The 15,324-nt window shown below is 43.8% G+C and overlaps 1 protein-coding gene across 1 annotated transcript in view; it reads left to right on the top strand.

Moving 5' to 3' along the window:
• Nucleotides 1-15,324, top strand: part of astn1 (astrotactin 1) — a 2,752,121-nt gene that overhangs the window by 2,692,810 nt on the left and 43,987 nt on the right. Inside the window, exon 22 of the mRNA XM_041207794.1 lies at nt 3,959-4,094. Within this exon, the coding sequence (XP_041063728.1) occupies nt 3,959-4,094 (136 nt within the window). The remainder of the gene's footprint in view (nt 1-3,958; nt 4,095-15,324) is intronic.

A 15,324-nucleotide genomic window follows, 5' to 3' on the forward strand; every position in this document is an offset into this window, starting at 1 on the left:
AGTGAGAGAGGCATGGAGAGATCATCTATATGTGGAAGTGCAGCATCTTGTCTGTAGGTGGCAGCTTTGTTCAAATTTACTCGAACCACCTGAGATTCAAAGATCTGGAGAAAACAACCGTCAGCTGTCTTAAATTGACTTCAGCCCTTGCAGTTTTTCAAGTAATGCAGTTAAATATAAGCAGAGCTTGTACTACTGTTGCATAAATGTGTCTTTGTTTCAAAAAAATAAAGCAACAAAGCTTCTTAGCAGATGATGTGCAGCTGCTGTTGGTACGCCAATATTTGAGATTGGATGAAATGTCAAATATGAAAATCTTGAAACAATGATGTAACTCTGCATTGATTATTGAATTGAAATTGATGTGTTATTGTTCTCAGGTGGGGATCAGAGGCTGTAGCCAATTCCTCACCGCTTGTTCAGATCCCAGTGTAAGCCAACCAGAGCAACACAATGGTCTAGTGTTGCATCAAAGAGAATTGACAGTGTGCGAAGCATTATTGTTTTGTGTGTTGCCCGTACACATTGTTCTCATCAATAGCACATGTGGAAGGCCTCACAAAACAGCAAATAACTTGCTCACTTTCGGATCAGGTATAGCAAATGTTCTGAGCAATTTACACACAGGTCGCCCTGCCATCACTCCTGCAAAGCTTACCTCTACTGACCGTCTGATATCGTCAAGCTGGGTCAATAGCTGCTGGTGCTAGAATGCAAGTCTTGCCTCTCATCCTGCAATATAGCAAAATCATGAGAGCTTTGAATTTTTCATTCATGGGATGTCAGCACCACTGGAAAGGCCAGCATTTATTATCCAACCCTAATTGCTCTAGAGAAAGTGGTGGTGAGCCGCCCTCTTGAATCCAAGGGTAGGGAGGAGGTTCCAGGGTTTTGACACAGCACCGTCAAAGGAGTGCTGATACATTTCCAAGACTGGAGGTTGTGTGATTGGGAGGGGAACTTGCTGATGGGGATTTTCCCATGCGCCTGCTGCTCTTAACCCTGCTGGAGATCATGGCTTTTGTAGGCGCATGCAACAGAGGTCACTAGATAGTGGTATGGTGCAGGAATCCTGGTCGGCCATGCCCTTCTGGGTAAATAAAGGGCCCTATTGCCACCATAACTGTGATCAGCAAACTCAGCATGGAGCTGGGTGGCAGCTGAACCATTGAGGGTGTCTGGAATATAGACTCTCATCTTAAGGTTAAGGCACCAGAGAGAGTTAATGAGACACAGGTACTGGGCCCATGAGCTGCTGACATATTAAGAGTTTATGAGACACTAGTATATCCAGAATTAACAAGATGCTGACATGGAGTGAATACACAGTGGTAAATCAGAGTTTATGACACATTTACAAGTTACAAGCTGATAGTGAGATGTTTAAAATGGTTTTCCACAGAATCAATAAATTGCCTGGATATCCAGCTCCCGAACTGTAAAACTTACAATGTGGGTTTCCGATCAACGTGGAATGTCGATGAGTGAATCAGCCTTGATTGCAAAGTGTGTTCACGTTTGAATGTGTTAGTTACGTATGGATAGTTAATGGATAGTTAAATATTTGTGTGTTTGTATATCTGTGTATATATCTGCAAGGACGTGTGTGTGTGTATGTCTGTGTATCTGTATTTATCGGCTGATCTCAGAAAATGCGTACTGAGATATGAATCTTCATAAGCTTGAATGAGACACAACATGTGGATTAAATATCTATTTGGATGTACAAATGTACTATGTATGCATTGACCGATAGACAGATTAGATTTTAAGATTAAAAGTAAGATTAAGTGATCCCTTTGCCAAATATGCCTATTCTGTCCAGGTGCGACCCAGAGTTTGCTGTCACTTTCCACTTCAATTCCCTGCCCCATTCCCACCCAGACCTTTCTGCCTTTGGGCTTCTGTTCCAATGAAGCTCGACACAAACTCAAGGAACACAATCTACCCATGAGGTACTCTTCAAATCTCTGGTTTTAATTATGACTTTAACAACTTCTGATCTCAACCCCTTCTGTTTTCTCTCTGGCAGTAGCCTCTGGCACTTTCGTATGGATATGCCAGAGTCCAGGGAAATGGGAAGAGCAATAGTTGGTACAGGGCTGGAGTCCCTCCACCCACTCTGTTGGAACACTCTACTGACAGTGTTGTCCGAACATTTGGTGCCAACCTGCTTCTATCTTCCACCAGACTCCTGGGCCGATGATGTCTGCTGGTTTTTCATGCTTCACGTTTGACTAACTTTTTCCCTTCAGCTTTTCTCTCACACCCTCTCTGTTTTCTAAATGTTTCTCATTTCTTCACTTTCTCTCATTATGCTCCTGCATGTATCACTTCTGCCATTTATCTATTTCCTGCTCCCCACTTCAGCACATATTGCTGGCCATCCTATGTCTTTTTTTCTGTGTGTGGTACTTAGCCCCACTCCCCACCACATCCCCCATCAGCCGTCCTTCATCACCAATACCCCCTCCCACTTTTTCTTATTCTGCTCCTTGTTGAAATGCAACTCATCAGTAATATCTTTCGGTCCTAAGAAAAGGTCTATACCTGAAACATCAACATACAAGGGGTGGAATTTTACACCCGCCCCACCCCCCTGATTCTGACCCCCCCACTGCCCCCCACCCCACAACCCCTGCCACCAACCTTTGTTGCTGAGCCTGGAGCCTGGCCTCACTCAGCTTCTAATCCAGCTCCAGCGACAATCGTCATTGGGAACTGGCTGCGGTACCTGCAATGGCCAAAGCTACCGGTGGCGCTGCTGGGACTAGAGGGCCGCTGGCCATTTGATTGGCCGGTAGCTCTCTGAGACGGAGTTCTTCCAAGATAGGGGTGGAAGCCTCACCCTGAGCCAATGATCGCCCTTAGTCGAGGACTTGCTGGCCATGTGGAGGCAGGCTCACCCCCGACTTTTCAGCTGGGGCGTTTGGCTCCCACCTCCACATAAAATTCTACCCATGTTTTCCTAATACCCGGTAGTTATCCAGTATTAGGAGCTGATCTTGCAGAAAATTACCTTCCAGATAATCATGAGGTAAAATTTGAGGGATTGATGCTTTGTTCTCTAACCTGTCGATGATAAACACTGTGGAATTTGTTGCTACATGGTGCAGCTGAGGCGAATAGCATGAACGCATTTAACATGAAGCTAGATAAGCGCATGAGGGAGAAAGGAATAAAAGGATATTTTGATAGAGTTAGATGAAGTAGGGTGGGAGGAAGCTTGTGTGAAGCACAAACTCCAGCATGAGCCAGTTGGGCTGAATGGCCTGTTCCTCTGTTGTAAATTCTAGATAATTACATCACCTACCCTGACTGCTTTCATAATCATCTAACTGTTATGGTGTAGGCAGTTGGTCACAGGTTGGATGGGTTTTGTGGTGTTCTGTCCGACCAGAATAAGAAAGGATTGTATGAGACATAACTGATTTGAGATATTGGAGCAACTTCTGTATCTCGATGCCTTGCCATTATAATACTTGCAGCTCTGAAATCAAACACAGTTCTTCATATTTTCATTGGTCAGTGGGAAATGTAGTGTTCAATGGTTTGTTTCACCTGTGTTTGATTGTGATTGCCTAAAGTCAATGGTTGGTCTTAAGTTCTATTTCTCCCAGATGTTTTAAGAGCAGAAAGCTGTGTGCATAATGAACTGAGCAAGACGTCCCCACTGTTTTAAAGTATATCTCTGCAGCTCCTTGGTGTATGCCTTGAACGTGAAAAATTTAGATCACCAATTCTTCTCCAAAACTACTTGAGTTTTGGTCATGACCTGCTCCATATTGATTTGTTGTCATTCCTGTGAAGATAGTCTTCAACATAGAACTCTTATGAGCCATGCTGGGTGACATCATTCAGGCTGCTGTTGTTTGATAGATGAATTCAGCTTTGTGAACTATAGACTTATTACTCAGATAATATTGCTTTTTATTCTTCACTATCCTTCTCTCTACAGAATCGGTGCTGAGTTTTGTAGATGACATTGCCTCTGGATCCAAGACTCCCTGTGTGATGTTGGGAAAAGTTCCAGACAAGGTGTCAAACTCAATATCTTTGATAATCAGATGCCTGGAGCCTGACACTACATATATGTAAGTAGATTCTTAGCACATTCTAATAAGCAAGTGTTTTGTAGGAATGATCTGAGAGAGAAGGAAAGGACTATATGTTGCGCTATTGGAAAATGAAAGCAAGACTGGATGTTAAATGGGTTAGCATACACCTCTTTCACCTCTAAAACTGGAATTCAAGTCCTGCCCGGACTAACGGGATGAAAATCCTTTCCAAGCTGTTGGTTGTAAAGATTTCACATGGAGTAAACCTGGGTAACCTCACAAGCAGTCTTGGCAGAATGGACAAGACTAATTACACTAATTAGTTACCACTAAATTGTGAGTCATGCCCAAAAAAGGCCTTGGGAAGAACCAAAATGGGAAATGGAAAATGTCAGTGTAACAAAGTTTGCTCTTTGAGTTTAGACCTTGACTTTAGAAGGGTAGTCGGGGTTTCCAGTGGGGTGTCGGTGGGGTGTCGGGGGTTGGGGGAGGGTGGCAGCAGTGGCGTGTGGTGGTTGGTGGTCAGAACCATAGTTACTCATGAGTGAGAAGTAGTTTAAATCCTGCTAACTTTTCCTGGGTAACTGTTCTTCCAGGAGTGTCGGAACCATCCGAAATCCCTGATTTAAATCGGAGTTTCCGATGGTTCCAGGTGCAGGGTCGTTGCCCATTGGAAATTTTAAATCCTTGACAATTCCCATGTAGCTCTTACATGGGGACTTCTAGGGAGGGTCCCCCAGTGCATCTTTTGGGGTACCTCTGAGGTACCCCACCTCCGCACCAGCCCCCCCCCCCTCCCAGGAACTGAAATTCTGGCCCATTAAGTTGTATCAATCTGACATATTGCAGGAGTTAAAAGAAGTCAGCACACCACTACCTTTTCAGGACAGTTAACCTTCAGGTACAAATTCAATCTTGGCAGTCATGTCCACATCATGAGAATGAATAAAATCTGAATTGTTCTTTCATCGATCTTCTTGGGATTGAGTTAGTAAACTTTAGGTTCCCCTTATCAAATGGTACTTTTGTATTCCACATTCTATCATGGACATTGAGACAAAAGGCATTGAGATTGGTCTAATGAAGTACACAACATATATTGAAGGGCGCAGAAGTGAACTGATTGGTCACTGCTGGTGTCTCACCAAGCAGGCATTTTGTAGGTGATATATTGGATGCAACAAACTTCATTCAGTCATCCCATTTGACCCTGAGCTGAGCTCTGACCCACACCCTCTCCAAAATGAAGATTGCCTATTTCCACCTCTGTAGAATCGTCCATCTCCATCCTTGCCTCAGCCCATGCTGATAAGACCCTCAAAACCCTCAACCATGTTTTTGTTACCTCCAAACTCACCTATTCTAACACTCTCCTGACTGCCTCTCACCTTACGCCTCCCAGAAACATGAATTCATTCAAAAAATTCTGCTGCCCATATCTTAATGCACACCCAGTTCCTTTCACCCATCACCCCAGTGCTCACAGACCAATACTAGTTCCCATTATGACAATGCCTTGAATTTAAAATTCATGTCCGGATATGCAACTTCATCCGTCGCTGTAACTTCCTCCAGCACTACAACCTTTTGAAAACTCCATGTGCCTTCAACTCTGTCTTCTTGTGTATCCCTGATTTCCATTGCCCCAACATTGGCGGTCGTACCTTCAGATAGCTAGGCCCTAAGTCCTCGAATTTCCTCCCTAAATCACTCTGGCCTTCTGTCTTTGTTTCCCCCTTTAAGATGCTCCATAAAACCTACCTCGTTGACCAAGCTTTTGGTCATCTCTCCTCATGTTGCCATGTTTGGCTCATAGTTAAACTGGAGGGAGCGGAGGGCAGTGGGGAGCTGTGATGGCAGGGGCATGGTGCAGTTGATTGGAACAGACGATATTACAGGATAACTTGAGAGAAGTGTTTCATACTACACTTCAAAAAACCTTTGGGAGAGCTTGAGATTTGGAAAGGAGCTATATAAATGCAAGTCTTGTTTTTCTTCAATAAAAATAAGAAATGCTGGAAAAACTCAGCAGGTCTGGCAGCTTCTGGGGAGAAAGAAACAAAGTTAATGTTTCAAGTCAATTTTTCCAGCATTTCCTATTTTTATTTCAGATTTCCAGCATCCGCAGCATTTTGCTTTTATTCTTGATTTTCTTGTCTTGATTGAGCTGAAGAAGCATTTCTGCATTGTACTTTCTCTGACATTCAAACTTGAGCCTAAACTATTAATGGAAAAATGTGGACATCAGTTACAGATGCAATAGATTTTTCTATTCATCAGTGTTTGCTGCTTCCTGTTGCTGAGCCAATTTTCAGTTCAGTTACCTAAATTGCCGCTATTTCAGATCGTTTTAACTGAAGCAACATGCATTGACTTGTATCTATTAGATTGCCCGTGGTCTGGATTCTGGAGCATTGTGTTCCATTTCATGCCTACCAGCCCTTCTAACCCCACTGTATCTGATTATATTCTTGTGCTGAGGAAATCATAACTGGAAATTTGGTTATAACTAGATCACCCAAACAATGCAATAAATGTAGAGGTGACTCTTGAAGTGGTGTTGATCAAAATCGTGAATTGCCATCTATTTTGAAGAAGACATTTGCTTTTCCCAGCAGGGTTAAAGTTCAGCCAATCCACATTTCTTAGAGCTTTAAAGGGGTTCTGAAGAAGAGTCATATTGGACTCGAAATGTTAACTCTCTTTCTCTCCCGCACAGATGCTGCCAGACTGGCTGAGTTTTCCCCGCAAATTCTGGTCCTTATTTCAGATCTCCAGCATCTGCAGTATTTTGCTCATATTTTCTTAAAGCTTTGCTTGTCACAGTCAAACGTATGTAGATTGATATATTTCCTGTTGCATTCAGGATAACAATGATAGAAGGATCTTAGCCTCTTGCGACTTCTATCTAGAGTCAAATCTAGCCCTTCCAGCCGGCAAGTATTCTCTTTAACTCTCAGAGTATTGGAGTGGGAATGTAATGGAAAATAGCACCCCATCAGATTCAATTTGACCTGGTCTATCCCAGAGCAACAGGGCATAATATTAAAATTGGAGTTTGGTCAGTTAGATGTAAAATCAAGAAGAATTACTTTTTGACACAAAGGGTAATGTAACTTTAAAGCTAAAGGCTGTGGGTGCCAATGGTCAGTTGGAGTGATACAAATCTAATTGTAGTAATTACAGTGTTGGGAAATGTAGGGCTGTAGCTTTAAGAATAATCCTGTGTTGTAAGATCACATGATCTATGTAAGCCAATGTGTTAGTGCATGGGCCCTCTACAGGAGATGTTCTTCATTAGTTACAGAGCTTGATGCACATGTGGTAGTTGCTGCTGCTGTCTTGTAAATAAAGTTAAATGTTTCCACTAAGAAAAGTTGGGCTGAAGATCAACTCTATAACAAACTGGTGATGAGAATAAATTAGATTTGGTGCTGTATCTCGCCCAGCGATTGTGAGTATCTAGGTTTGTTAAAAATAAAAGAAGATACACTCATCCAAAATGCCACAGTTTGGCAGAATCCCTTTGAGACAGCCACAGATGATTGGTCTCAGTATATATGACAACTTGTGCTCTTCTTTCAAGAAAACAAAATCACAGGGGAGGAAAAAGAGAACAATTCTCCTGAGTATTTGTGGGAGCAAGACCTGCAGTTAAATTCGAAGCTTGATGACCCCCAGTGCCCAGATTCGAAGACTTTCAGTGAGTTAGTACACCTCACTAAGGGACATTTTCAACCCAAGCCCTCAGTCACTGTGCAGAATTTCAATTCATGGAACAGAGTCCCGGGGAAACAATTGCTACCTAGACAGTGAAATTAAAACAACTAATGGAACATTGTGATTTCAGTTAAACCCTGAATGACATGCTCAGCGATCGTTTAGTATGTGGCGTGCAGGAAGACACTATTCAGCGAAGATTGCTAGCTGAAGTGAATCTTGATTTTAAGAAAGCATTAGAGATAGTGTTCGCAATGGAAAGTGCTGTAAGGGATTCACAAGCGATTCAAGGAGCGCAAAATGGCGCTGTTCTCCTAGTCAGGCAGGCACAGTCAGCCGAAAGTAGCACAAAAAACTGGGACTCTGCTGCGAAGCGAGACACAGCCCCTGCTAACCAAGAAATGAAAGGAAACAGCTTAGCAACTAAATCGAAAAATAGCTTTCAATGTCGAAACAATCAGTCTTCCAGCAATTGGCAATATATAAAAGTAGAATGTGATTTTTGTTACAGAAGTGGACACATAATAAGACAATGCAAAGCAAGATTTAAACAGGCTTCCAAACAACAAATGAAGTCCAATGAAGTCTACAGTGTAGAAGAGCCAGAAACAACCAATTCTGACATTTATTCATTATTCAACCTGAAAGTTAGGAAGACAGAGCCAATATTTGTTACAGTGCAAGTGAATGCTAAACCCTAAAAATGGAAGTAGACAGGTGTGCTTTTACCACTGTAATAGGAGAACACACTTTCAGATATTTAAATAAAGGTGATCAACAATTAAATTTGGAACAAACTGCCAAGTTGAAAATGTACACAGGTAAAGAAATCCAGCTAAAAAGTATCACCAGAGTAACAGTTCATTATAGACACCAATCGGCACAGCTACCAGTGATGGTAGTAGAAGGTGAAAGGACAAACCTTCTAGGGCATGATTGGTTGAAGGAGGTTAAATTAAACTGGTCTGAAATCTTCCAGTTGCGAGCAGGTGGACTACCAGAACTGCTAAAAAAAATGATACCATCTTCGAGGATAAACTGAGAAAACTCCAAAGCCTACAGGCCAAATCTACATGGATCCAGAAACAACCCCTTGCTTCTTGAAAGCAAGACTGGTGCCATGCACCCTGAGAAAGAAGGCTAATGCTGAGCCGAACTAATGAGAGAGGCTGGGTGTCATAAAAGTTCTCAGAGTGCGCAGCACTCATAGTCCCTGTCCTTAAACAAGACCAGGCCATCTGGATCTGTGGGGACTAAAAACTAACAGTCAACAGAACAACCAAACAGGACAGGTACCCTATATGCCAAAATAGCAGGGACAACATATACAAAGCTTGACATGAGTCACGCATATCAGCAACTGGACTGGGTGATGCCTCCCGGGAATTCGTAACCATAAATAGCACAAAGGGTTATACAAAATATACGCTCCTGCCTTTCGGTGTTTTCTCAGAACAATGGCGAGCTTACCACAGGGACTACGTCAGGTTGTGGTCTGCCTGGACGATGTACTGATAACTGGATTCACAGAAAAGGAACACTTGGCTAACCTTGAGGAAGTTCTGAAATGATTTTTAAAAGCAGGAATGCGCCTGACAAAGGAAAAAAGTACTTTTCAAACAAATGAAGTCATTTATTTGGGCCACCGGGTAGATGCCCAAGGGTTACACCCAGTTGAAGAGAAGGTTAAAGCAAAAGAGAGGCACCTGCACCCCAAGAACACCCCTGAACCTAAATCATTTTTAGGGATGATAAATTATTATGGGCGATTTCTACCAAATTTATCCACAGTTCCAGCCCCTCTACATTGACTGCTAAGAAAAAAGCCAGCCTTGGTTTTGGCAGGCATCCCAAAAAGAAGCCTTCATGAAAGTAAAACAGGTCTCACGCTCTTCAAATCTGTTAGTGCATTATGACCCGATGAAGGAATTGGTGCTAACCTGCGATGCGTCCCCCTATGGAGTGGGAGCGGTACTACCTCACAAAATGGACAACGGCACAGAGAGACCAAGCGGCTATGTGCCCAGGACACTTACCACAGCTGAAAAAGGATATTCTCAGATCGAAAAGGAAGGTCCTTCGATTATTTTTGGTGTTAAAAAATTCCACCAATATGTGCACGGGCCACATTTCACGATATTATCAGACCACAAACCACTTTTGGGTCTGTTTAACGAGGAAACATCTATACCGTCCATAGCCTCTGCAAGAATACAAAGATTTTGGCAGTGTATGAATACACCTTTGTGCATAGGCCAGGGATTCATATAGCAAATGCCGATGCCCTAAGTCACCTTCCTTCGTAAGAGAATGTGAACATGTCCCAATCTCACAGGAGCTCGTAATAGTGATGAATTTTCTAGATTCCTCACCAGTCTGTGCCAAGCAGATAAGAAACTGGACAAATTGTGATCCAGCCCTGTCCCGAGTGAGAGACCAAGTGTTATATGGTTGAACCCAGGAACCAGTCTGATGAATTTAAGCCATTTTTCAACCAGAGACATGAGATGGCTTTCTATTATGGGGGCAGGGGCAGTAGTTCCTGAACAAGGAAGAGAACCATTTTTGTTAGAGCACACACAGTGCCCATCTAGGGATCTCCCAAAAGAAGACGATAACGCTGAGTTATCATTGGTGGATGGGGATGGACGGTGGCATTGAAAAGGTGGTAAAGCACTGTGGGCAATGTTAACAGCTGTAAAGGTTGCCAGTGGCAGCCCCATTACACCCATGGCAGTGACCTGATAGGCCCTGGGTGCGATTGCACATTCATTACGTTGGTCCTTGCCTTGGATCCATGTTTCGACTGATTATAGATGCTTATTCCAAATGATTACATGTTAATGAGGTAAAGTCACCAACGTCCGACGCAGCTGTAGAAAAACTAGGCCAGAGCTTCGCTACCCACGGATTGCCAGGGGTAATCGTCTCAGATAATGGCACTGCATTTACCAGCACTGAGTTCCAGTGATTTATCAGCCTTAATGGTATCAACCATGTGAAGACTGCACTGTACCATCCATCATCAAATGGACTGGTGGAAAGGGCAGTACAAAATTTTAGGGCGGGAATGAAAAAGTTAACAGGTGACTTGCTGGGGACCAAACTTGCTCGCTTTCTATTTCACTACAGAACGACCCCCGACACTATGACAGGAGCAACACCTGCTGAATTACTGATGAGGCACCGTCTTCAGACAAGACTAAGTCTGATACTTCCCAATTTAGAGGGGAAGGTGGAGAAAAGTTAAGAGAGCCAAAAAGCGACTCATGAGCTGCATAGTTGTGAATGACAATTTACTGTTGGAGAAGCAATATATGTAATGATTTTCGGTGGAGGACTGAAGTGGTTACCTGGTAAAGTGTGTTCTGTGACCGGATCATTGTTGTACCACATGGAGGTGGAGGGCCAGGTCACCAGTAACCATGTGGATCATTTTAGAAAAAGAGAGATACCCTAACAAAATGATGTTCCACCTGTAACCATTACTGAACCAGCGGTTCCTGTTGAAGTTGCTCAACCTAGGACAGGCATGCCCGATGTCTCTGTCAGAGTGGATGACACTGAATTGCCTGTGCCTAATAAGGTACCTGATGCTAATGCGGTTTCAGAGAATGCGTTTCCTACAAAACAATCGGAAGCCCTGGAGCTGCAATGATCCACACGAATCAGGAAACCACCTGAAAGACTGAACTTGTATTTTCGTGACCTGTGTTAATATTGTAATGTCATGGGATAAATATCCTTGTAAATACAAAATGTACAGAAAAGTTAAAGGGGGAGGAATGTAGTAAATTCTAGTTTTGGCAAATGTAGGACTGTAGCTTTAAGAATAATCCTGTCTTGTAAGATCATGTGATTTGTGTAAGCCGATGTGTTAACAGTGCAGAGAGCATCTACAGGAAGAGTTCTCCATTAGTTATTGAGCTTGATGCACATGTGAAGTTGCTGCTGCTTTCTTGTGAATAAAATTAAGTGTTTCCAATAAGAAAGATTGACTGAAGATCAACTCATTAACACTAAGATAATGGTCGAGCAGGTTTGAGGGGCAGAATAACTTACTCCTATTATTATGAGCTTGGCTGGTTTACTGAAGAGATGGAATACTTGCTTTTTCCCCATTTCTACTGCATCTACACTGGACGCAATTCTGATTGGTTGAAATCCTGGACTCCCCAGAAATAAGGGGCTGGATTTTATGACTGCCTTTATAAAAAGCCACCCTGCAACGATAACACATTCTGGACAGACTAAGCAAGCTGAAGGCATGGCTTCTGTCCCTCATTGGGAGGAAGTGTCACCCTCGAGATTATTTATTTGTTCATTGGATGTGGGTGTTGCTGGCTTGGCCAGCATTTATTGCCCATCCCTAATTGCCCTTGTTCAGATGGCATTTAAAAGGGTCTGGAGTCACGTATAGGCCAGACTAGGTAAGGGCAGCAGATTCCCTTCCCTAAAGGACATTAATGGACCAGGTGAATTTTTACAATAGTCGGCAATGAATTCATGGTCATCATCAAACTTTTAAATTCAGGTTTTTATTGAATTCAAAATTTCACCATTTACCATGTTGGGATTTGAACCTGGGTCCACCAGAGGCATTACCCTAGGTCCCTGGAATTCTAGTCCAGTGATAACACCACTATGCCACCACCTCCTCCAGAAATATAATCAGCTGGCAGCTTTAGCAGTCCCAGAAGCACCAATACTCAGTAGTAGATGCTACTGGAACTGAGAGGTGGCCAATGTAGATTGAGGTTGAACACCAGACAAAGGTAAGCATTGGGCTTTTAAGACAGGGAGGGTTTGGGCATCCTAGAGAGGGGGCGGAGTGGAGTTGGGTTTTAGAGGCTAGGCGGGGAAGCACAAAGGGGGAAGGGTAACATCATGGGGAGGTGCCCCAATATGCACAGGACACCCCACAAATGACATTCACCCTCTTCCTTACCACCTTTTTAACAAAGTTGTCTTATATTGCCTGCCACTGCCCAGCATGTTATGGCAGTGCAGGCTGATTGAGGACAAGTGGGCAATCTTAAGCCATTATTACACTCCTATAATAATTGGGCAATAATTGGCCACTTAAGGCCCTCAACAGGACCAAGGGCAGGGGGGCTAGTGGGCACCTTACCCACTTGCTGTATTATGGGGACTGGGCCAGGGGTGGGCGAGAAGGTGGTGGGCTAGCCACTCAACATATTACATGCCCCCACCCCACCCCACCCCCAACCACCAAAAACACACCCGGCGGTGGTGGGTGTGTGTGTGTGGGGGGGGGGGGGGGGGCGGGGGGCATAAAATCCTGCCCCAGAGGCCACACACTGCATTTTCCTGAAACAACTGCTCTGTCCGCTTGCCTTGCCTCTTCGAGGCATAATGTCCCAACCTAAGCCAGTATTTATTCATTACCCATAGAGTGGAGTGCTATGGTGTCCTCACTAGCTTCTCCAGATACTGAGATCTTGAATGACTGTCACATCTGCTCCTGTAGTTTGCTTGAAGTTGTTTAGGATATGACTAAAGAACAACCAAGGGACATGTGCAGCAGTCTGTGTCTATAGCAGGGAGGATGTCAGGTGATGACATATCATAGAGCTCAGGATGAACAATGGGCTTCTTTCTCTGCTGATGGCACTGTTTCATTGGGAGACACCTGCCAAGACTATTGAAGTTGTCCAGAATCTATGTATTTTTTTCTTGTCGGTGTGCCCTTTGTTGCATTTACCAACTTAGCTCTGTTCTACCTGTTGTATCACCTTCTCAAGCATAAGGTTAGGCTCTAACACAGGCCTTTCTGATATTCTTTCATCTGACAGGTCAATCAAAACTGTTGTCACAAATCATTTCATTGCATGGAGTGTTGGAAATATTATAGAACTGTAATGATGCCTATAGATTACCCCGCTGGATTTAAGAACACAAAAGCTAGGAGCTGCAGTAGATTATTTGGCCCTTCCAACTGTTCTTCCATTCAACAAGATCATGACCAATCATCTACATTAACTCCACCTTCCTACATTGTCCCCATATGCCTTAATTTCATTAATACTCAAATATTTATCAATCTCCGCCTTGAGTATACTCAGTGACTGAACATCCATAACTCCCTGGGGTGGGGAATTCCAAAGATTCACAAGCCTTTAAGTGACAACATTTTCTCCTTACCTCAGTCCTAGGTGGCTGACCCCTTATTCTGAGCCTGTGACCCATTGAGATTCCTCAGCGAGGAGAGACATTTTCTCAGCACCTACCCTGTTAAGAATTTTAAGTTTCAACGAGACCACTTCTCATTCTTCTGAACTCCAAGGAATCAAGCCCTAATCTACTCAATCGCTCCTCATAGGACAACCCTCTCATTTCAGGGACCAATCCAGTAAACCTTTATTGCACTCCCTCTAGGACAAGTATATCCTTCCCTAGATAAAGAGATCAAAACTGCACACAATGATCCAGGTGTGGCCTCAACAATATCCTGTATAACTGTAGTGAGAATTCTTCATACTCCAAACCCCCTGTAACAAAGGCTAAAATAACTTTTGCCTTCCTAATTGATTGTTGTACCTGTATGTTAACTTTCTGTGATTTATGTAGAGCCATGGGGATATCTTAAAACAAAGTTGAGAATTTTAAAGTTGTTAGGATCTGGACCAAACCCCTAAGTTTTCGGTAAGATCCGGTTAGGGACCTGTAGCTTTTTATTTAAAGTAGACAAAGGCCAGGATATTCCATGCCCGCCGGTGTCGGGCGTGTTCGGTGGCATGAGCGGACGGTATGGCGGGATCAGTTTCACGATGGCGTGAAACCAGTTCACGATCATCTGCTCAGCCTGCTGATAGTGGGCCGCGTTCTCTGCTATCAGACGTTGGGAACCTCATTGTAATATATCAGCATATCATTATAAAGCCAGCCCGCCGGAATCGTCTCCCCTGCTGGATCGTCCACCCATGTCAACGGGAAAACAAGCTGACGTGTTTCACAACAGCACATAAGCGACATACAGCTGTAAGGATGCACTTCACTCGGGACTTCGAGGTCTGTTTGCTTCGGTCGGCACTCGCAGTCATCAGCGCCAAGCTTCACCACATTGTTTTAGGGGGGCCCATGGCAGGTTTCTACATACCAGACCAGCCATATGTAGGTGACTTTTCAATGGCTGCAGGGCTAGGGCTTGCTTGGCGAAGGGGCAGAAGTGGCCTCAGGCAAGGGAAGAGGCTGCGTGATGAGAGTGATACAAGAGAAGGAGAGTACCCAGGATGTGTGTGGGGACACATGTTGACCTGTGCAAGTGGCTTTAAGATAGTGAGGGTTGAGGAGGCAGTCTCCAGAGGAGATGAGACCAGATGGACATGTGAGGGTGTGTGTGTGAGAATGGGTGGTGACATCCCTTGAGCTGGTCCTGAGTGAGATGCCAGTGAATGTGTGATGGGCTTGAGTGTGTGAGTTTAGAGTGATGAGATGGTTGCCAAACCCTGGCTGCACAGATGAGATCATTCATCCTGCATCTACGTTGGATGGCAAACCTCTTCTGTGCAGCACTGGCACTGAT

Source organism: Carcharodon carcharias, chromosome 16 (genome assembly GCF_017639515.1).
Source record: "Carcharodon carcharias isolate sCarCar2 chromosome 16, sCarCar2.pri, whole genome shotgun sequence".
Taxonomy (NCBI): domain Eukaryota; kingdom Metazoa; phylum Chordata; class Chondrichthyes; order Lamniformes; family Lamnidae; genus Carcharodon; species Carcharodon carcharias.